At 55.5% G+C, this 23,401-nt stretch overlaps 1 protein-coding gene across 4 annotated transcripts in view; it reads left to right on the forward strand.

The window, feature by feature from the left end:
• The first annotated feature begins 203 nt into the window (after positions 1-203).
• MFSD6 (major facilitator superfamily domain containing 6) overlaps positions 204-23,401 on the forward strand; it is a 38,279-nt gene continuing 15,081 nt past the window's right edge. For 2 of the 4 annotated variants that reach the window (XM_036318879.1, XM_036318882.1), the window contains exons 1-2: positions 204-552; positions 11,451-13,058. In XM_036318879.1, coding sequence (XP_036174772.1) covers positions 11,500-13,058 — 1,559 coding nt within the window. In that variant the 5' untranslated portion in view covers positions 204-552; positions 11,451-11,499. Of the gene's footprint in view, positions 553-10,351; positions 10,498-11,450; positions 13,059-23,401 lie in introns of those variants that run through there. The other 2 variants (XM_036318881.1, XM_036318880.1) reach the window with 2 other exon arrangements.

The raw sequence follows: 23,401 nt of genomic DNA on the forward strand, positions 1-23,401 counted from the left end.
GACGCGGGGAGCGCGTCCGTGGAGTGAGCGCTGCGCCCGGCCCTGCGCCAGCGCCGGGACCGTGGCTGTCATCGCGGCTGCGACTCCCAGCCGGGCCCCCGCCCCCCGTCCCCCTGTCCCCCCACCTACTCCCCCTGTCCCCGGGAGCCCGCCCGCCTCCTTCCCCGGGGCCGGGACACCGCCCCTCCGCCCGCCGCTCCCCGGCGCATCCCCGCAGCGGGTCCCGAGTCCCGGGCGCAGGGGGGGAGGCGGGAGGCGCGGCGCCGACGCACCCGCCGCAGGAGGCGGAGCGCGCACCTGGCGGGCCGGGCGGGGCCTGAGCGGTGCGGCGGCGGCGGGAGGAGGAGGAGGCCCGGGAGGAGGGGACGGCGCCGGGCAGCACAGGGCTCGCCGCTCCCGCCCCGCATCCGCGCCGCGCCCGCCCCGCCCCTGTCGCCCCCGCGGAGTCGCGACCGCAGGAGATGGTGCGCGCCGCCCCGACGGTCGCCGCCCCGGGGCCCCTCGCCGCCCCGCGCCCCCCGCAGCTGAGCGCCGCCGCTCCGCCCGCAGCAGGTGAGTCCGGGCCCGCGCGGGAGGGACGCGCTCGGGGGGCGCGGGCGCCGCACCCAGGCCTCCCCGCGGGGACCAGCCGCGCGGCCCCGGGACTCCCCACCCCCCCGCCCCGCGGCGCGCACCTGCTGCCGGGGGAGGGGGGCCCAGCGCGGAGCGGGCGGGCGTCTCCTCTACCGCCCCCGGCCGCCGCTCCCTCCCTCCCGGCCTCGGCCTCGGTGGGCTGTCACCTTTGCGGGGTGCTGGGGGGCTCGGCCCGCACCCCCCGGCGCTGGGCGCGGGCGGCACTTCCGCAAACGTAACCGGAGCCGGGAAAACAAAGGCGCAGCGCGGGGCCTGGTGGCGGGCGGCCGGGAGGGGAGGGCGGCGGTGGAGCAGCTGGGCCCCGGGATCCAGGCCCTGGGCGGGCGGCCCGCTGCCCGGTGAACACCCGAGGGAGCGGGAGGCAGCCAGGGCCCAGGGATCCGGGCCCCCTGTGCGTCAGGGGAGGGACCTGACAGCGTCTGCTTCCCGGGTGCATACCTGCAAAACGATCATGATGATGATGATGATAATAATAATAATAACAATAATAATACCTCTCCCCGGCCGGATGCCGCCCTGGCAGCAGTGCCCACCTGTGCTCCAGCTGGTCTCGCGTCCTCAGAGCCCTGAGAAGGTGACGGGCCCCTGCACCCAAGCAGGTGGTGGGGCATCGGAGCGCAGCTCCCCACAGCTACGGCCCCTCATGGGCACAGGTGCATCCATGCCCGAGGGCCGCACTCGGTGCGCTCCGCCTCGCCCACACACACTGGCAACCACAGCATTTCCTTTCACCCAAAATGTTCACTAGAACCTCACAGAGCTGCTGGGACAGGTGAGCCTCGCCTGTCTGCGGGCGGAGAGAAGCCAGGATTCAAGAGCAGAGGTTGGATCCCAGTTGGTCAACAGTGGTCTGCCCAGGGCCCCGCCTGGCCCGTGCCTGCCTCAGTTCCCCCCTCGCTGTTCTGGAAGTTTAGGCTGCTGTGGAAATCAAACCCCATCGGATCTTAGTCTTCAGGATAGATGAATGTCCAGGGGGGTGACCGTGCGATTGACCGACAACATGTGACGAGAGCAGACGCGCCTTTGGTAGATCCTGTCTGCAGAGCATTCCCTCCCAGGACAGGGCACCTGGCCAGCTGGAGGGGCACATCGCCGAGGGCCGCTGGCCAGTTAGGGGGGCATCACTGAGGCCGCTGGCCAGGGAAAGGGGGCAGGAGGCCTCCTCGTGGGGAGGGTCAGCTGTGACGCTGCAGCGGCCGGTCATAGCGGACATGGAGATACTTTCAGCTATTCGGGCACCAGACGGTTTGTGCGCATCACACGCTGTAAGGTGCAGGCTGCGTGGCAAGTGGGAGGGGAATCGGAGTGGGAGGGTCGCAGCTCGGTAATTAAAGCAGTAAAGCATGTTTACAGCAATTACTTTTAAGCCCTTTATGTGTCTATACAAATAAGGTGAATATAAAAACACGAAGGTAAACAAGAGAGAGAGGTTGGCGGGTCCGGGTACGGTCACCGTCTGTCTCAGTGTAGGGATTAGTCATGGTCACCAGGCACTTGTGTGAGCCCCTGCTCTGTGGGCGGCACCTTCTTCAACACGCGACTTCTCAGCCTCTGTTCTGTGGGCGCCGACCGGGAAGCTCAGCAGGAAGGAACTTACACAAACCTCACAATCAGTGAGAGGTGGGGTTTGATTGGAGCCCGCGGTTCTGGTGCCAGAGCCCAGGAGGGTTCCACCTGCTGCCCTCGCGACTCAGGGCCCGTGAGCCTCGCCACCTACTCAGGTGCCACCCTGTGCTTCTTGTCTTTGAAAATCAACTTCACTGCAACGTCCATGTGTTGCATAAGGTGACACTTATCTCTGTTAGATTCGACATATTGAAAGTGCATCTCTGTTCATGCACACAGGTGTTTCCCCGTGTGATCTCACCATTTCTTAGGTCGAAGGCGAGTGTGGAAACTAATGCAACCAAAGGTAGAGGTGGAATCAGGCTTGTTTTGATAGTGCATGTTGTTTTGCAACCTCAGGTAGGGAGAAGGAGAAGCAGCCATGTGCCGGTGCCTGCGATCCGCTGGAGTAGTGTCTGGGGCGAAAGCAAGGTGCGGTCACTGGGAAAGGAGACTGCAGGAGAGACTCGTGCACGCCACTCTGACACCTGCACAGGGCACCCCTGCACCTCACTGTCCCCGCAGCTGCCCGGGGCCGCCTGGAGGGGGCGGGCGGGGTGGCGAGCGGAGGGAGCTCTCACTTCGCACCTTTCAAAGTTATATTCGGGCTTTTTAGAAACTTTGCAACAGGCACGTGTTCTTTTATTATCTAAACTGAAAAGAGAAACATGCAGAGTGGAATGGATTCGCTTCACAGAAATCCAAAATAAGAAGGAAAACGCATGTGCCTGAACTCCGTAATGTCGGGACAGCGAAATGGGGCTCAGATCAGAGAGCCGGGGGGCGGTGGTCTAGGCATCTGGGGGTGGGAAGGAAAGGTGGAGAGTCCCCGTGACCGTTCCCCACAGCACCCCCTTTCCCTCCTCAGTCAGGAGGCGCTGATGCACACACAGTGTGTCTGCGAGGCTGAGCGGTCGGCATTGCCCGCTGGTCTCGCGGGTGAGTGCTGGCCGCCATGGAGGCATAAATATGGAGGGTGTCCGTTCTGCAGAGGCGGGGGGAGGAGGAGGAAATCCACCTGCCGGTCATCTCATGACATGCTGGCCTTTGCGTGACTCGGGTGTCATTAATGTGGTGACATCATTCAGGAGCAGCAAGCTGTCATCGAGCTCATCTCGTCTGATGCACAGACGGTGTCCCCCCAAAATGTAAACACACTTTTCTCCTGGCGGCTCAATCGGTGTTTCCTCCCTTTCAGATTTAACCCATTGGAATGAATAATTATTCAAAAGTGTGTCTGCATTTTGGGGGGACATCTTCCCTATTTATGACCTACAACCCCGCAGTGCTGCTCAGTTTTCTATAAGATGAACAATAACGATTGCTTAGGATCCTGAAAAGTTAATACATTCCCTGCTGAGACTTAGAAATCTAGAGCCAAACACAGTCAGACCTTTCGGAATCAAGAAGACACTCTCGTGTTTTGTGCACGGAAGGAAGCGGGTTTGGTTTAGTTTCCTTTGAATCTGATGGAGAGTCCTGAGGAGCTGGGGAAGGTAAGCGTTTTCTCCAGAAGAGCGGTTCTGACCGTTCTGGGTGCCGTCCAGCATTACGTGTCAGGTCCTGCTAGTTTGGGCTGAGGGCAGTGTCAGGCTCTTGACTGAAGCAGCTCTGTGCTCACCAGCTTCTCCGGAAACCCCGAGATCAAGGGCACAGCCCTCCCTGGCACAGAGCCGGTTCAGAGCAGGGCGAGCGTGGCATCTCCCGGGCACAGCACCTGGGTTCCTGGGAAAGGCAGGCAGGTGCCTCTGATGGGGAGTATGTGTGCGGCGATGGACACACCCTCACGCCCGCATCCAGAACAGTCCGTCTGGGCGTGGTTCTCAGTGTCATCAGCATCAGCGGGCGGGGGCCACGCGTGGCCTTTTCCCGCACGTGGAGGTGCGAAGGCCGGTGTCGGCCTGATGTGGGGCCCTGCGCCCCGAATGGCAGCTCGTCCGAGACAGCCTGGCCGGGATTTCGGCGACGTTTGCTCTGTAGCTGTGTTCTGCGCTCCGTGTGACAGATTGTTGTTTACTGTTGGGGGAATGGCAGCGTCTAAATTAAGTCAGTTGGCCAGGCAGCTTTTGGAAGCCATCAGAGGCATTTGCTGAGACGATGATTTATTGGTGCCGAGCCCGAAACAAAACCCGGCCAAACCCAAACAAAAAAGAAAACAAATGTGAAACGCATGGACCTAGAGCCTGTGTCTGAACATCGGTCAGTTGTGGAGGTTGCAGCTTTGGTGGTTAGTTCTCGGCTCTAAACAGCACACACCCCCCTGCTCAGCACCCACAGACCTGCCGGTGTTGTCTTCTAAGCATCGCCCTCTGCGCTGTGGGGTGCTGATGGTGGGCTGAGGGCTGTTAAGACTTGGAAATGCGGATGAGAAGCTGGTGTGCCCGGTGCCCGGCGTGCTTCTGCGTGTAGGATGTGGGGTGGGGTGAAAGGTCATGCGCGGGTGACAAGAAATCCAGGCTCTCAGGAAAACCGTGTCCCAGCCCTGGCTGGCCGCTCGGTCGGTTAGAGTGTCATCCAGGTTTCAGGTTCGGTCCCCGGTTGGGGCACAGGCAGGAATCGACCAGTGATGCATACACCAGCGGAACAACGATGCTCTCCGTCTCTCCCTCCGCCTCCCTCTCCCCCTTCCTCTCTCCAAAATCATTGAAAAGACCAGCTGTCCTCCAGAGGTGCGACAGGGGCTGCCTCCTCTGTGGCATCCGTTCTGGCTGCACTGAGGAGAGAGACAGTCAGGAAGCACCCTGCCCCTGGGACCCAGGGAAGGCCAACCTGGAGTGACTGAGGACACGTGTGATCTGAGGCCGAGGGGGGCTGAGGGTGAGAAGGAGACGGGGAGTGAGTCATTGTGGCCGGAGGAGCCCAGGGTGGCTCCTGGGGAATAAAAGGGGAACTGGAAAGAGGAACCGATGCCGCATCGGCCTGATTTGTGGGTCACTGTGCCGAGGGAAAGCGGCGAGGGCTGGGCCGGAGCACCTCCCTGCGGTCAGTGCTGAGCAGTCCCAGGCCAGCGGCCGGGGCTCCCGGAGGACTCCGAGCCCGGCACGCGGGGGGCAGGTCCCCCAGTCTGTGGAGGACTCACCCCTCACAGCTGCTCGGGGACGTGTAGGGACCAGGTGAGGGTGGACACACCAGGGCCCGGGATCAACAGGCCTCTCTCAGCGGAGCAAAGCCCACAGCCCACGTTGAACACAGAGCAGCAGCTCACAGGGACGTGGCCCCGGCTCCGACTGTTAGAGAAATGCGGTCCCGGGGCAGACCGGGCTCCTGGGCTGTTACGGTGCCTTCCTGCCTGTGCTGGGAGCGTCCGTGGACTTGGTCCCTGATGCGCAGGTGGAACCCTTTGGGAGGGAGTTGGAATAAAAGAGCTTGTTGTTAAACTTTCAAAAGGGTGACAGGGACACATTTTAATTTTCTTTCCCATATAATGAGGCTCCCCTGTATTTGGAAGGTGTAATGGTGAGTGGATAAAAAGCTGTGGTACATGTACCCGTGGAATACTACGCAGCTGTGAAAAAGGAGGCTCTCTGACCCTTTGAGACAGCATGGAGGGGCCTGGAGAGCATTGTGAAATAAGCCAGGCAGGAAAGACAAGCATCACATGATCTCACTCACATGTGGCCTCTAATGAACATGATAAGCTGAGCAACACCACAGGCCCAGAGGCATGGAGGCATGGCACAGACTGACAGGTCTCAGCGGGGAGGGGCGGGAGACAGGAAGAGGTGAACCAGAGCTTGGACGCGTATATGGACAGCCCATGGACACAGACAACGGTGTGGTGAAGGCCTGGGTGGGCGGGGGCTGGGAGGAGGCGGCTAGGGGGTGGGAATTGGGAGACATCTGTAATACTGTCAACAATTAAAAAAAGAAAAGCCCTTATAGCAGGTTCTTTCAGCTGTTTCTACTGGCGGGCAGGGTCGGTAGACTTCAACTTAGCAACCCCAGGCCTTTCAGGAACTTCAGGGTCCAGGGCGCCCCGACGGTCACCCAGATGCCTGGTGCCTACAGCAGTGCTCTTTACACAGCAGACCTCGGAGGTGCTGCGGGCTGGCCCGAGGCCTCTGCAGCCAGGCGAGTATCACCATAAAGCACGTCTCAGGTTGTTTGCTGGTGGAGGGTCTTGCCTTCAATTTGTAAAAAAAAAAAAAGGCAGTGTCATAGGCACAAGAGATGGAAGCGCAGTAACAGGAGGCAGGCCTGTATGTATTTTAACAGTGATCAGTGTTCACTGAAAAGTTATCCAGGAAAGTAGCAGGAAAAAATTGAAGTAACTCCTACACTTACTTCTCAGAGAGAACCCCTAGTAACATTTTGGTGTTATTTTCTTCAAGTCTTTTGAAAAAGTGTATCTGGTATGAAGGACATAGATTTACACACGTAAACGCTTACGTTGCCTAGAAGTCTGTGCCCTGCTTGTTTTCACTGAATGGGGTACAAAGAGCATGAGGACTTCCCCCTATTCTGTCAATTCGTTTACGCTCCCAAGTTCTATTCGCTCAGCTCGGTTTTTCTGTCCCATGCGTTAAGGTTCTCTCATACAGGTAGAACGTGATTTAGGCGCCGCTATTACTGATTGCTTCCTTTTAGTTGTGGCTGTTACGAAAACTCCTGAAATAAACATCCTTGCACTTAAGTCTCTGCCGTCTAGAAAGGTGGTACTGCTCTCAGGGAATGAGAGCACCTGTCAGCCTTCCCCACCAGCCAGCACTGCTGCTTTCATTTCATTGGGATGGCGTTCATAGGAAATCTTTTGTCTTCAGTGAGCTCGGTAATGAATATTTTTCTGAAAGAAATTGATAGCACACGGTAACTCTCGGTTTATTAGAGCTCCTGAGATGATAGGAAACAATGCTAGGCTATGTATACTGGCATGTGCGTAGGCTGTACATTGTTGGAAGCTGTAGTGTATTTGCGGGGCATAAGTAAAAGCAATCGGTCGTCGCTACAGATCTGTAGGAAAGGTGTGTTTTAACCCGAGGTCTGTATTTTGACGTAAATGGTAAACTCACAGGGGATGTGTCTGAGCAGTCCCGTCGCCCTGTCTGTTGCTGGCCGTCGCTGGGAGCGGGGACTGGGCCCTGGTTCTCCTGGGCAGCCCCCCGCGGCCTCTCTAAGCCCCTCCATCCTGTCCCTTCTGCACAGATAAACGCAGAGCGCCGGCAGCGCCGCCAGCTCATCCTCTCCCTGTTCTGAGCATCTCCTGGATTTTGTGGAGAAACCCCACGAGATGGAATCTGTGACTCCTCTTTCCGCGCTGCCCTGTGAGCTGCCACGGCCGCTGGCCGGAGCTCGCTCTGCGACAGGAAATCAGTCGGAGAGAGAGAAGCGTGTGAGGTTCCGGGCTGCCTCCCGCGTGTGCGTCAGCTGTCGGCAGTGTTTCATCAGGAGCCCCACACGGATACCTAGGAACCTATTTCCATGTGGGTCGCCAAGGGCTCAGGGCCTAAATTGCACAATTTTTTATTGACATTTAATTTCACAAAGTGAAAGTGAAGGCCACTTGGCTTTTATTACGGGAGCCATGTTCAGGGTCAAAGAGATGAAAGTAACTTGCTCCTTTTGCCCTCTGAGCGGGTTGAAGGGAAGTGCGTTAGAGAGGATCTCAGCCCTTTTTATTCACGTTTATTATGTTACAAGTAAAATCCACACAGTGTTCCCGCAGGGACTGTATTGGATGAATAGTCATTCCCTGCCTGGAGGTGCGCCTTCCAGTCCATGGCCCTGCACTGTGGACATGGACGTGGACATGGATGTGGATGTGGACGTGGACGTGAATCCACGCGCATCACTGGGTAAACTCGGGGGGTGCCAGGGAGCCCCAGGACACAGGCAGGGAAGAACGCCCTAGAACACTGGCAGAAGGAGGCCCAGGGTGTTCATGAAAAAGTCTAAGACCACGACCACCACCAACAGCAGACGTTCATCCGTGAGCAAACTCCTGCGTTAGAGAAGACCTGGACCCCTCTGCGAGTCAGTCCCCTTGGGTTTGTGTTTTATCCCCGTTTTACAAAAAAAAAAGAGGCTCAGAGAGGCACTGGTTTGTCAGAGCCAAGAGAGCAACGGGAACTTCTCTCTGTGCTTCTGAAAGTCAGTTCGCCTCTGGGCACATTAACCTCGAGTGACTCCTTACATGTATGTCGCCATCAGTGCTGGTCAGTATTTCTCGGGAGCTTATACGAGCAGAGAGCAGTATCCTAAGTGCTAGATCCTCCCGGAAGGGGCGTATGATCCAGCTGGGCAGACAGGAAGTAACTATAAAAAGAGCAATAAATTCCCTTCAGCCCCACAACAGCTCGGGCGGAGGGCACCTGCGGAAGGAGAGGGAGGAGTCAGGGGCACATCGCAGTCCGTGCTCGCTAGGTGTTGGGAGGATTGTGTAAGAGCAAAGCCCTGTCGGGGTTTATCACAGGACGTTAGCGTGGACAGTTCGTGTTAAGACTCTACACCAAGAAAACGGCCAAATGTCCGGGAATCCTTAGGGGGATGCGGCCGCTAAACCTGCCCATCCGTCCCCACACTGAGTCAGAATCATCTTCGTGAAACACAAACGTGACCCTTACGCTTTGCTGTGTAAGTCTCCTCAGTGGCTTCCATTGGGCCAAAAAGAAATGGTGCCCACACGTTTTCAGTGTCTGCCAGGCGCTGTGCTGAGCAGGACCTCCCCGAGGGCAACGATGACGGTGCCCCTCCACTCCCTGCGATCACCTGTCTTCTCTCCAGCTCGGTCACTGTGTCACCCCAAAATGCTATGTGATGGGACCAGGCCGTACGTGATGCTTTGAGACTTTGTCCATGATTCTTTTGAGATTCATTCGGGTCATTGTATGGGGCAGTCGTTGGTTCCTTTCTATTGCTGCGGAATATTCCATGGTGTGGCTGCACCACAGTTTGTTTAACCATTCATCCATTGGAGGACACCTGGGTTGTTTCCATTTTGGGCAGGGGTCCTCAAACTACGGCCCGCGGGCCACATGCGGCCCGCCGGGTGTTTTTGCCGCCGCTGCCTGTCCTGCTTAGCAGCCGACTCGTCCCGGGCCCGCAGTGCGCATGTGTGGAATGTCTGAGGGACAGGGAACTGGCCCCCTGTTTAAAAAGTTTGAGGACCTCTGATTTTGGGGCTATGTTAGGAATACAGGTGCTATAAACGTGTGTGTTTTTATATGAAGTAAGTGACCCTTTCTCTGGGATAAATATTGCTGGGTCCTGTGGTAGCCACGGGCTTAGATTTATAAGAAACGGCCCCACTTTATAGCCCCACCAGCAATGAGCAGGGAGCTTGATCCTCGGCATCCGTGTCGGAATTTGGCATTGTCACGATTTTTACTTTCGCCGTCCGCACCGGTGTGCGGCGACACGTCATATTTTTAGTTTACATTTCCTTAATGATGCTGAACATTTTCATCTGTATATCCTGTGTGTCCTCTTGGTGAAATGTCTCTTCGTGTCTTGGGTCCGTTTTCTAATTGGCTTTTTTATTGTCGAGTTTTGAGAGCGCTTTATATATTGTGGGTAATAATTCTTTGTGGAATATGCGGCTTTCAAATAGTTTCCCACCTGTAGGTCCATCCTCTTAGCAGGGTCGTCTGCAGAGCAAAAGTTTAAATTTTGACAAAGTCTGAGATTGTGATAGGGATGGTGTTAAACCTGTAGACAAATTTGAGGAGAATGGAACATGTCATGTCTCTCCATTGACTTAGACCTGTGTTTCTTTCACCAGCATTTTGCAGTTTTCAACATACAGCCCTGTAGGTTTTGCTAACCTCAATCTTTTAGCAGTTGTAAGTGGGATTATATTTTAAAGGTTGGTGTCTGGGGGCCATTGCTGGTCTACAGACACACAAGTGGATTTTTTTGTGTGTTTGTCTTGTATCCTGTGAACTTGTTGAACTCACTTCCTGGTTCTAGAAGGTTTTGGAGATTTCTTGGGATTTCCTCCCTGGACAGTCATTTCCAATAAAGACAGTTTCTGTCTTCCCTTTGGACCTGCGTGACTCCTGTTGCCTTCTCTTTCCTCATAGCGCTGGCTAGGGCTTCCAGCTCCACGTTGCCTGAGGGTGGTGAGAACAGACAGTCTTGCTTTGTTCCCATAGAGAGAAAGCGCTCTCTGCCTTTAACCATCAGGTGTCATGCTCTCTGCAGGTTCCACCACGGTGATGCTCGCCTCCGTTCCTGTTTTTCTGAGACTTTTCATGAATGACTTCTTCATTTTGTCAGACGGGTGATGGGACCCTATTTTCTTCTTCTTGGCATCTTGATATGGTGGGTTACGTCGATTGATTTTCCAATATTGCACCTTGAATAGACCCATCTTGGTCATCGTGTACAATTCTTTTTTATATATTTCTAAACTTCCTTTTCTAGTATTTTGCTAGGGATTTTTGAACCTATATTCATAAGGAATACGGTTCTGTAGTTTTCTGGTTGTTGGACTTTTTTCTGAATGTAGGGTTCTGGGTGGGCAGTTCTTTCAGCACTTAAACACTATTGGCCCCTTCCGTCTGGCACCCGTGGTTTCTGATTAGAAACCATGGGTTTGGAGTTGTTTTTCCCCTGTTGGTAAGTTGTAATGCCTGTTTCGCTGCTTTCATGATTCATCTTTGGTTTTCGTTTTCTTAAACTGCAATCCCTGAAAGCACACCTGGAGAATCGTATGTAACATCAGCCACCGGAGGCTGCTTCCTCACCACTGTGTCCTCTCATGGCTGCAGCACCAAGGCCTGGTCAGGCCAGTGTTTCTCGTTCATTTGGTTGGAATCAGGAGCTGCTTTCTGTTTTTCTCTGGAAACAGAATGGGCTGGGCTACCTTGATTTCCTAAATATTCTAGACTTCCTAGTTCAGTGGCTATGTTTGAGCAGAAAAACCCAGAAACTAGAAATACTATTTATTTTCAGTTCCCTATGTGGTTTAGACCTAATCCCTATCCTTTGGGCGTTTTTGGTAGGAATCCGTGAAAAGATTCGAATGAGCCTGAGCTGTCAACCTGTCACTGGGAGATGCAATGAGTCAGTCAGTGGCCAGAAAGAATATTTGATGTTTCGAAAGGTTTTCAGAGCCAGTGTTGTATGGCGGCAGGTGACCCGTGGTGAGGATTCACTCCCACAGTTATTCTTAGCTGTCGTTTGAAACGCCTCTGCGTCCTGCAAGATGAAGCTTTGTGCTCACATGTTATTGGTGTCGTCACTAAGCCATCCTTTGCCTTTTACTCTAACAGGCCAGCAGCCAACACTGTGAAGTGGCACTTCCGATGGTGGTGACGAGCCATGGCGGCCGATGATAAAGTGGCCATCCTCACGGATGACGAGGAGGAGCAGAAGCGGAAGTACGTGCTCGCCGATCCTTTCAATGGCATTTCCAGGGAGCAGGAGCTGCCGCCTCACGAGACCCCCTCGTCCACAGCCACGGAGGCCGCCCCTGAGGAGGAGGTGGACTGGATCGAGAGACACTGCGTGAAGATCAACAACGACCTGCTCATCTCCAAGGTCTTCTACTTCTTCTTCTACGCCGCGTACGGCTCTCTGTACCCCCTGCTGCCCGTGTACTATAAGCAGCTGGGCATGTCCCCCAGCCAGAGCGGGCTGCTGGTGGGCATCCGCTACTTCATTGAGTTCTGCAGCGCCCCCTTTTGGGGCGTGGTTGCGGATCGCTTTAAGAAGGGCAAAATCGTCCTCCTCTTTTCCCTTCTGTGCTGGGTTTTATTCAACCTGGGCATCGGCTTTGTCAAACCCGCGACCTTGAGGTGTGTACCAAAGACGCCCCCAACGGCCCGCCCCGCCAACGCGAGTCACCTGCTAACCCTCCTGCCAGCGAATTCCTCCTTCATTTCTTCGGCGACGCCGCCCCCGAGGCCGCGGGAGAGGAGAGGCCTGCTCCTTGCCAGCGGGCCCACGGCGGCGGGAGACCCCGGGCCCAACGTCACGGAGCCTCTCACCTTCCCAACAGCCACCGACAGGACCAGCGTGCGCACGCTGCCGCCGCAGACCGAGGACGTGACAGACCTCAGCAAGGACCTGACCTTGATCCCAAGCACAGTAGCCCCTGTCCCCCCGGGGATTGTCACCAGAGAGCCCACCACTACCGTCGTCACTACCACCAGGTCTTTACCTTCTGACCAGGTCACTCTGCTTTACGACCAGCAAGAAGTAGAAGCCATCTTCCTGGTGATCCTGGTGGTGGTCATCATCGGAGAGTTCTTCAGTGCCTCCTCTGTCACCATTGTGGACACGGTGACGCTCCAGTACCTGGGCAAACACAGGGACCGCTATGGGCTGCAGCGCATGTGGGGGTCCCTGGGCTGGGGCCTGGCCATGCTGTCCGTGGGCATCGGGATCGACTACACCCACATCGAGGTGCTCGTCCACGGGAAGGGGTGCCGGCCCCCCGAGTACCGCAACTACCAGATCGTCTTCATCGTCTTCGGGGTCCTCATGACCATGGCCTTGATCGTGGCCACTCAGTTCCGGTTCCGCTACAACCACTTCAAAAGTGACGAGGGTCGAGGCAAGGAAGTGGAGGTTGCCCCGGTGGAGAGAGGCAGCCCCACCGAGTCCGCCGAGGAGGTGCCCGCCGCGAGCCACGCGCAGGCCGCCAGCTTCTGGGACCTGATCCGCCTGCTGTGCAGCGTGCAGTACGGCTCCGTGCTCTTCGTGGCCTGGTTCATGGGCTTTGGCTACGGCTTCGTGTTCACCTTCCTCTACTGGCACCTGGAGGACCTGAACGGGACCACCACCCTCTTCGGGGTGTGCTCCGTGCTGAGTCACGTGTCCGAGCTGACGGCTTATTTTTTCAGTCACAAGCTCATTGAGTTGATCGGCCACATCAGGTAGGAACCTTGCTGCATGGTCTTACAGCTCCTGGGGCATCAGACCTTCCCTTTCCATGGCCTATAGCTCCTGGGGCATCGGACCTTCCCTTTTCATGGTCTTATAGCTCCTGTGGTCACATGGGTGGATATGATCATGTGTGTTGGGGTGAGAACAGGGCTTTCTGTTGCTTTTTCTTTAAGAGAGAAACGAAAGGAAGGAAGGAGGGAGCCTCCCTGGATTATCTAAAACAAACAAGCAGAACATGCTGCGTGCTCTCAGCAAGGAGCCTGGGAGTGAGTGCTCTGAGGCGTGGGAGCACCAGCTGTGGGAGCACCAGCTGCAGGAGCGTGCCACCCTGGGCCTCCAGGGCCCACCCATCGCGGGCACCAGCGGAGGGGGCGGGAGGGGATGAAGAGGGTTCTGTTTTCTCAGCCTTCGGTGATTCTTGGCCACTTGCTCACACACAGACCTCGACCACCTGGGGCTGTGGTCGGCAAACTGTGGCTCGCGAGCCACATGCGGCTCTTTGGCCCCTTGAGTGTGGCTCTTCCTAAGCCTTAGGAGTACCCTACTTAAGTGAATAACAATGTACTTATCTATATAGTTTAAGTTTAAACAATTTGGCTCTCAAAAGAAATTTCAATCGTTGTGCTGTTGATATTTGGCTCTGTTGACTAATGAGTTTGCCGACCACTGACCTGGGGTATAGATGTCTGCTCCGTTCAGTCGGCTGTGGTGTGGCCCCCAGAACCCCCACTTCCTGCGAGTTCGTGGAGGAAAACGCTTCTATCAGAGCTTCCTGATTATGACATGAGTTTCTGTGTTTTTATCTGCCACGAACACATGGGGCATTTACACATCCTCCTCCTCCCTAAATGCTCTATGGAACCCTTTTAGCCGAAAAAACGAAATGCCTGGCTCTCCTCTGTGTGGTGTTTCTCCCCCTGGTGTCGGTCTGGAGTGGAGGGGGCAGCGCTTGCCTTCTGAGTCCTGCTTCGTCACTGGCTCTGCAAGGAGGAGCCAGCCCCACGCCAGGCGCTCTGACCTCACAGGCAAGTCTGGCACGGCTGCTCCTAACGTTGGGAGTTGCCGTAACAGAAGAGGCGACTGTGTGCGTCCGCGTGTGCAGGGCAGTCTCCGCACCTGCTGTTCCTGTGAGAAATCAGGAAGGAGAAACAGACACGGACAAGACTTGAGAAACCCTGATCTCTTCTGTTCATGTCCCTTTTACTCACTGAAGAGAATATGTTATCATTTAAAGTTTCAACCTAGAGCCATTCTTTTCCCCAAACAACTGTACATTTTTCCCATGTTTGGTTTGGTTTCGCTTTGGGAGGCTGTGCCCTATCCCTTCTTTCTCAAACCTTTGACCCCCTCGTGGCCACTGAACAAAGCCAGGCCCCGTGTGGGTGGTTCCCAGACCCAGAGTCCCCGGGCACACTCCGGGGGGCCAAGCTGCAGACGGTGCTGTAATATTAAGGAGGTGGGATGACCTTGGCCTCGTCCGGGTCATGCGTACGTTCTCCGAGTCGCAGAGATGAACTAGACAGTTCTCCTCAGCCCGGGTGCCTGAGTGCCATCTGCTTTCGCTGTTAAAACCAGTCGTTCATGTCCAGACAGCGACCCGGCGCGGTCTCAGCAGCGACAGGAGCTCCCAGGTGCCCTCATTTCATCCGTCAGTAGGATTACCTGCGTGTTGACTCAGTGTAGGGTGTGTGTGTAGGTTCTCCCGTGCTAACAGAAGCTTCGTCCCTGCCCTTGCCTGTGGTCGGAGGTCCATTTTCTTCACGATAAAACTCTAGCAGGTTTACTGTAATTTTGGTAATTGTGTGAGCTTACCCACGTGTTTTTCTTTCCTAAGCATTCGGAGTTACTCACCAGTTAGAAGCCTACGGCTCCCTTAACTTTTCTGGTTTTATGTACAGCAGGCATCTTCCGTTCCTTAGCGATGTGGGGGAGAAGGCTCCGTGGTCACCTGCTGCTCCCAGGGGCCTGCTGGGATTCATCAATTTGTGATCACTCACCTCTTTGGCATTTTAATTCCGTCCATTAGGATGTATTATCTTAACTACGTTTTGAAGGATTCTGATAGCGTAGTGAGATTCTGCCCCTGTGCTCAGGTGGAATGCATATGGGTGTTTTTTTCTGGTGAGAATTTTGGGCGCCCCGTCAGTTGGTGGTGGTTGACTTTGGGGGTTTGAAAATGTGGTGGTGACAGTTTAAACTTTTCCTTGGAAAAACATCCGACATTAAATAATCGGTGAAGAGAAGTTATCTTTCTGCGAATTCATGGACTTTATGTTTCCCTGGATGGAGCATAAGGAGGGAGCTCTCTGTGGCTCTTACCGATGCAGATGGTTTTCAGCATTCTGTGCCGGTCTCATTGGGAGTTTGTGTTTAGGGGTCAGCACCACCAGAAAAATTGTAACTATCCTAATTTCCACAAATTACAGTTCATACCAGAATAATTTTTGAAAATATGATGCCCACTTTTGATCCACTTAGTATTTGAACAGCTCTTACTGTTGGGCCCAGTTTTTCAGGGAGTAGCCTGTCTATCTGTGTAAACACACACACACACACACACACACACACACACACACATGCACACACGCACAGAGTAAATTATTTCTTTGATTTTGACCTTGGATTTTGTCCTCTGGGACGTGGCTTTCTCAGGCAAACAGGAAATGCTTAGTATTTCCACTAAAAGACGTAACTTCTTTTGACTTGAAATCACAAGGCTTTGGGATTTACAGCAGGTATATTTCCGGGCTACTCCCTGTAAAGATGATAACTGGACACCTTTCGCTAGAAACGTAAACGCATCGTAAGGGCACACGCAACACCTTGCCGGATGTCTCAGCAGCTGTGAGTGGTGATCAAGACACATGGCAAGGAATCACTGGTAAATTCGTCAATCCTTGCCGGCCAGTGTTAGGCCACCACCTGCGGTTTCTGATTTAACTTTGTTTGCATCTCAGGGGACACACTCGAACCTACTCAGTCAGCTCTGACCTCGCCTGGAGGTCCTTGCACTGCAGTCAGCGTGGCCAGGCCCGGTCCTGCGGGAGGGTGACATGGTAACCATGACTCGCCGTTAGTTATACTTAAGAGGAGCCACGGACCCACGTGAGCTAGCCGGCGGCTGGGCAGGAGGAAACACAGGATGCATCCGGCAGGGAGGAGCACGCCGGCTTTCTGGGGCCTGCAGGAGCCCCGATAGCGGACAGGGGTGCACGTGTGTTCCCCGAGGAAGGGCAGTCAGACCACAAAGGAGGAAGCGCAGCTGGGCTGGGGGGGCGGGGAGGGGGAGGTGCGTGGAGAAGGCGGGGTTTGCGCTGCCTGACGGGTCTGAGAGGCCCTGGTTAGAATGTCTTCTTGTTTCGTTTCTCGTCCTCTCGCCCTGTTTCTACCCCCTCTTGGTGCCATTTGTCTCCCGGACTCACCCGCTCTCAGGCCCTCTCCTCGCCGGGCCGGGCAGCACCCTGCCGCTCGGGCCTCCGCCTGGGCTCCCTCAGGCCGGTGCTGCCCAGCGGGCCCACCAGGAGCTCACAGCTCCCGGCACCCGGACCCTCCCACCAACCCCCGTGGGTGCGCCAGGCGCTCAGACTTCAAGGACCCCCAGTGGCTCCCTGTGTGGCCAGGCTGCCGAGCGCCGTTCCCGATTAAGAGACAGAAAGATGGTGGCCTGAACCAGCCCTTTTTCCTCCTCATTTCTTAAGGGAATGTGATTTCTTCCTTACACACAACTCTCACCACAATAAAACAGTGTAAAGACTTCGTTCTCATAGTGAATTTGAAATTATTAGTTACACGTGCTCTCAAGGAGCCAGGGTTACTCCGTGCTGCTGAAAAATCAAACCCTGTCTGTTTGTTCAAGGCAGGCTTGCAGAATTTAGGCTGAGAGGACCCCAGTGATAGGACGCGGAGATGAGCACTAGGAGAGGGGGTTGGAAAACCAGGGGCCCGAGGCCAAGTGGGTGCTGGGAGGAGGAACAGGCACTTCATCCTGGGGCAGGAGGGACCCTAGCAAGGCGCAGAGTAGGGGAGGGCACGGACCTCACTGTTTGCACTCAGTGGCAGTGAGTGGGAGCCCGCCGGGTGAAGGCGACAGGGCCTGAGCTGCCGCGGGGGCAGCGGAAGCCGAGGGAAGGGAGGGGTTTGGAGGTGAAGCTGGCAGGGCGGGTTGGACGCAGAAAGCGAGGTAGAGCCCTCCACCCTTCAGCGTGGGCTCCACTGGATCCAAGAGAAAGTTCGGGAGATTCAGAACTGGGGAGCCCTCTGCAGGCGGCGCTGGGGCTGTTTAGCTCGAAGTTGGTCCGTCCAGACGGGAATGTCTAGCACAGTTGACGGTCATAAGCCTGGAGCTTAATGGAGAGGTGAGGGTTGGGGGCACGGGTCTCCCCGAGGAACACGGATAAGATGACGAGCAGGTACCGCGGAGGAAGAGAAACGGGCTGAAGAAGGCCGGTTACGGTTGTTTCTCACATTCCTGGTCTTAGTGAAATGGTGGCCTGTGCTTTCTTGCTTGGAGTGCGTTCCCTCAGACGTACTAGGAAGAATACTCTGTGTTACGAGGGATCGTGCTCACGCTGTTTCCTGTACCTGGGCCCACGTCTCGCTCTGATGCCGCCACTTAGCCAGGCCTCTGGGCGTGTCCGTGGGCTGAAGACACAGCAAGGGAGAGAGGGAAGCAAAGGGAAGAGGAGGGAGAGGAACAGACGGGGAGAAGGAAACGTGGGAAGAGGAAGGGCTGTCCTGAAAGGCCGTGTACGCAGTGGGTACCGCGGGGCGTGGCGTCAGGCTGCCTGGCCAGCTCCTGGCTCTGCACGCGAGCCTGAGGCCGGGACACGTCACACCAGCCTGTTTTGTCATCTGTAAACAGGGAGCGTCACAGTGCCTACCCCCTAGTTTTTTATGAGGTCCGAGTGAGAGAAAGCATAGCAGCTGTTCAGAACAGTGCCTGGCGTATAGTAGGTGCAGTTCCTTTTTTCTTTTCTTTTTTGCTATTACTTTGTCAGTCTTCCGATATATTATGTTGATCATGACTATAGACCCATGGAATTTGATGAAAATACAGTGACTCTGTATAATAGTTAAGGCTGCCGAGTTAAGATGTTTGTGGATTTCAAAGTAACTAACATCCCCCTCAAAAAACACCTTGGTCAGTTAGGATTTCCTCCCCGATAATTTATGACGCTGTCGATCGTTCATGTCCTCCATGGTGCCGCTGCTGAGGGCTCCGTGGCAGTGAGCTGCCGTCTCTGCAGTCGTTGGCGCACAGGTGACGGTAATGACAGCTGTCGTTACTTGGACGTGGGTAGATTTCTATTTTTCTGTGCCTTTCCCACTTTGCCTGCAGTGACGTTGATATTCCTTTGTATAGGAAAAGCCGCTTAGAGCTACTGCAAGTGTAGATTCTCATTATTAAACCATAAGCTGCCGAGTCTCAAAAATAGATGTTCTGATCAAGAGCCGAAAGGGTGCGATTTGTTTTTTGCAGCCCGTTGGAAAGAACATCTTTGCAGAGAAATGTGTTTCCGTATGATGTCATGGCTGCTAGGCTGAGTGGAGAATACAGCCTTACTGTTCCTTGAGCTATTCATAGTTTAGAACAAAAGGCCGTTGTTGGCAGGAGCTGCAAGTGAGTAGGTCGGGGGAATGCAGTGATCAGTGTCATACTGGCTGGTTTTCTCCTCTGCTCGGTGGCCCGAGGCTCTCACCGATTAAAGAGCACAGGGCTGACTCCCAGTGGATGTGGCTTCTGTGGCTGTGGACCACCCATCTCACCATCTCACAGCGTGGCTCAGTGGCTGAGCGTCGACCTATGAGCCAGGAGGTCACGGTTCGATTCCCGGTCATGCTCAGGTTGTGGGCTCCATTCCAGTAGGGGCTGTGCAGGAGGCAGCCGATCAGTTATTCTCTCTCATCATTCATGTTTCTATCTCTCTGACCCTCTCCCTTCCTCCCTGAAATCAATAAAAATACGTATGGGGGAAAAAGTACATAATTCACTATACAAACTCAAAATCTACAGAAATATATTCTCTAGACAATGAAGGGCGCTGTAATCAGAAATTTCCAAGATAGCCATCGATCATGGTTTGGTTTCTATCTCCTTCTAGGTTTGTTTATATGCTAACGTAACTAGAATATGGAAACACACACACACACACACACACACACACACACACACACGATGATACTACGACCAGGAAGACACTGTTTTCAGAGATTACCCAGAGGTTCTCAGCAGCAGGTGTGCAGAATGGACGGGGGCATTTCCCGTTGTTTCAGAGACTGGCATTCAGCACGCAGGGGTCAGGGACCCTAACACCCTGCAGTGAATGGGGCCCCCATGGGAAAGAGTCATCCCGTCCAAAATCCTGGTGGCCACGTGAGAAATGCCCTTTTCAAGAGAACAGTCCTTCTCTTTGCCGTCATCATCGTTTATCAGCCTGGTTGAGATTATGTGACGCGATGTTGCTGTATTCTCACGGCGTACTGGAGCAAGGCAGGCTCCTCTAAGTGCCGAGATAAAGACGACACAGCCTTGTCCCCCGGGCACTCAGCCCCTGCGTGCGAGTGCAGCTGTGACCAGCACCGATGGAAACGGGGACAGAGGGACGGGAGGCAGCCGGTGACGCTGGGAGCCCTGGGAGGTCCCCTGGAGGGATGGCTCCTGACACGGGGACTCGCACAGGGAGAGGTGCCGGGCAGAGGGCGTGTCTTGGGAAAAGGGAGAAGTAGGCCCTCGGCTCGGCCACGTCTAGCGAGGCATCCGCTCTGGGCATGAGGCGTGGCCGTCCCAGCCCCTCGGTGCTCGGTCGCTGGCCCTGTGGCCACGTCTCCCTCCGACTGGCTGCTTTGCTACCATTGAGGTAGGAGAGGGTGCCGTGACGGCAGCTGAGACAATGCCAGCTGTGTTCTTTAAAAAAAAAAAAAAAAAAAGATATTTTTTTTTTATTGATTTCAGAGAGCAGGGGAGAGGGAGAGAGAAATAGAAACATCAGTGATGAGGGAGAATCTTGGATCGACTGCCTCCTGGGATCGAGCCCGCCACCCGGGCATGTGCCTTGACTGGGAATCGAACCATGACCTCTTGGTTCACAGGTCAACGCTCAACCACTGAGCCACGCCGGCCGGGCAGCGATGCTCCTTTTAAACCAGCCAGGCCTGGGAGTGGGGCACAGGATGGCAGGAGATGCCACCACGAGGGGACACAAGGGGGGTGGGACAAGCGACTGTGGAGCGTTGCAGCCTGTTCTGCTGGAGGGGCAGGGACACCCGCGGGACCTTTGCAGTCACATGGCATCGTGGGGGCTGGTTGGGGGAGGGGGTGGGTATGAGAAAGGAGGGACTTTTCTAGACTAAAATGTAACTCTTTCAAAAGGCTTAAAGCTTATATTTTAATCACTTTCTAAAGAGCTTGGAGGGAGGTACTCTGCTGCCTTCTGCAGCAAACCACAGGGCGTCATCTTCAGGGCCATGGCCGGAAGGGGTGGCTGTGCTGGAGACTCGCCTCATTCCGGGGAGGACCCCGCCCTCACGCCCCTGCGGCTTGACCGTCAACCTGGGTCCGTTCCCTCTCCGGTCATGCTCTTCCCTCTCGTTGTCCAGTTATTTGTATCCGAGGTGCCCCGGACACTCCAGGGACAGCCAGGGGTCTCTGCCCACCTGACCTCATTTTGCCATGACCCCTCTTTAAAGGCGTCTCTCCAGATACAGGTACTCACAGGTGCTGGGGTTTAGGACTTGGGTCTTTAACATATAAATGTATTCGGGGCGGGGGGGGGGGGTGGCACACACAATTCACCCCAGAACAGTGAATAACATGGCGGTTTAAATATTCCGCTCAGATATCAGAGATTCGTAGGTTGCTGCGATACTTTTCAGTGGCCGCTCAATAAATGCATGTCCACGCCTTTCCCTCGTCACAGGGCAGAACGCTGCCTCCCTCCCCGCTCATGGTCCCATCTGACCGACTTCCTGAGTCACGGCTGCCCCAGGACAGCTGGCGAGGAAGGAATGCGAGGACTCCTCTCTGTTTTGAAATTCTGGAATAAAATGTTTCCAGGAAACAAGAGGGTCCTTGGTTACTCTGCTTTAAAATAAGAACAACAATGACGAGGCTGCCATGTACTGAGTGCTCACCTGGGGCAACTCCCTGGGCAGCAGTGATCTGAACAAGTGGGCAGAGTAGATGCTGTCCCTCCTGGACCAGAGGAACGGGGCTGGGAGAGAGGGAGGGACGAGCCGGATACTCCTTACTCGGCGTCTGCTCCCTAAGGCGCGTGGGTCCTGAAGGGCTGCAGCCGCGCGATCAGAACGTGGGACGGAGTGAAGGGCACATCGACTCGGAGCCGCGGGCTTGGTAGCGGCCCCTGGAGGCCCCGGGCCCAGCAGTCAGGCCCAGCGGCTGAAGTGCACGCGGCAGGGTCTGGAGGCGAAGCCCAATCTGTCCCTTAGCCTGGCTGGCGGACTCGGCTGCTCCAGGCCGGGGCCTTGGGGCTGGACTGAACAGCAGTGGTCGTGGTAACCCTGACGCAGGATTGGGCCTGGAAGGACGGTGGGGAGAGGCGGTGCGGACACAGGGAAGGTGTATTAGCAGTTTTTTTATGCTGGGAATCTAGGGAAGTATTACTGCGAGCTGCCTGGGATGGCGACCCCGTGGTCGTCCCCCCGCTGGGCACCGCTCGTCTCGGAGCTTTCCCAAGCTCGGTGCCCGGGGCCCAGAGGTCGTCGCTGAAGGCGCCTGGGCCTCCACCCCTGTAGCTCTAACGGTTACTGAGCAAACCCGACCGACAGCCAAGGAGAAGGGACGAGCCAGGCCGGGGCTGGCAAGCCGCAGCCATGGGTACGTCGGGCCTGCGGTCTGTCTCCGAATGGCCCGGCCCAGGAACCATAATGGTCTCCGTACTTTGAAGGGGTTGAAAGAAGTCATGAGGAGAATACTTTGTGACGTGAGAGTCAGGTGAGGTTTACATGTCGGTGTTTATAACTCAGGTTTTGTTGACACACAGCCAGCGAGGTCGTTCGCTGACAGGGTCTGTGGCTGCTTTCACACCCGGCAGCGCGCGTGGTCGAGGAGGCCCAGAGCCCTGGCCTGCCGGCCGCGTGGCCCGCGTGGGACTGTTCGCTGTCCGAGTCAGGCTACGTCGGGCTCCTGCACGGGGCTGGCGTAGGACGTAAGGAGGAGACTCGGGCGTGTGTAACTTGTGTGGCGTATTTTGCATTGAGTTTCCCGTGGGCTTTTTGCTTGTCTATGTCCTGGAGGGACCCCGGTTGGTGGATCGTTAGCAAGTGTGTTGGACAGATGTTCTATCAGAGAGGACTCAGACATATACTTTTCCCTCAAAACATACAAAGAACGTCATGTCCGCAGACTGTAACCTAGACCTTTCCAATACCGAGACCTCCTCGGCCCCTCACCCGCTTCCTATCCCACCCCCACCCCTCAACCTCTCTTTCTTTTTTTGTTTTCTTTCTCCCACCCTCCTGTCCTAGCTCTGCAGTTAACACCAGCGGAGCCCCGAGCATCTCCTCCCGATCCAACGTTTGGAAAAGGGCCGTACTTATAGGAATGATTTCAACATAAAAGTGTGGTTGAGCGCTAGAGGTGAGGAAAGTACCACTGACTGCCAGATTGGTTTCTTTCTTTTGCCTTCTAGCGTTCCCCACCTGAACCCAGAAAACAAGGAGAGCACTGAGGCTAGGAAAGCCCACGGGAACCGGGAAGCAACAGGAGGGAGATCTCCACCATCAGGCTGTTAGTACAGAGCAGCCCGCCCCGCTCAGAGCGCGCGCGACCTTAGATGCTTGGACACACACCGCTGTGGCTTTGCCTGTTTTGTTTGCAGTCGTGGTTTGGTGGTGCTGATTGCGAGGGGGAAGGCAGCACATGACCTCATGCTTTAAAAACATAAACAGGGCACTAAAAGGAAAAAGTATTTGGTTTCCAAAGGTTATTCTCCATCATTGGCTGGTGGCTTGGGTGACCTTGAGAGTGTCCTTGTGAGACGGCTTGGTGTCTCGGGGATTGCCAGCGAGGCCACGTCCAGTCACGCTCTCCTTCCCATCCTGTCCCTCCCCTCGCGGGGGGGGGGGGATTGGTCACTCTTCCCAGGCGGGTGCCCCCTCCAGCCCCGGAAGGGAGCCGGCCGTCACTGCAGACGGCGGGGTGCCCGGACCAGCTTACGGGCCCTCCTCCTGCACGGACGGAGCTCAGGAAGGGATGTTCGCCTTTATACCGACCGACCAGCGTGGGAGAGGCCAGGGCAGATATGTCAGAAGCGACCCTCTTACTCCCGAGAACCCCTCGCTTCCCCCCACGTCCCCCCACCCCCGCTAAGCCCAG

Source organism: Myotis myotis, unplaced genomic scaffold (assembly GCF_014108235.1).
Source record: "Myotis myotis isolate mMyoMyo1 unplaced genomic scaffold, mMyoMyo1.p scaffold_m19_p_8, whole genome shotgun sequence".
NCBI classification, from domain to species: Eukaryota; Metazoa; Chordata; class Mammalia; order Chiroptera; family Vespertilionidae; genus Myotis; species Myotis myotis.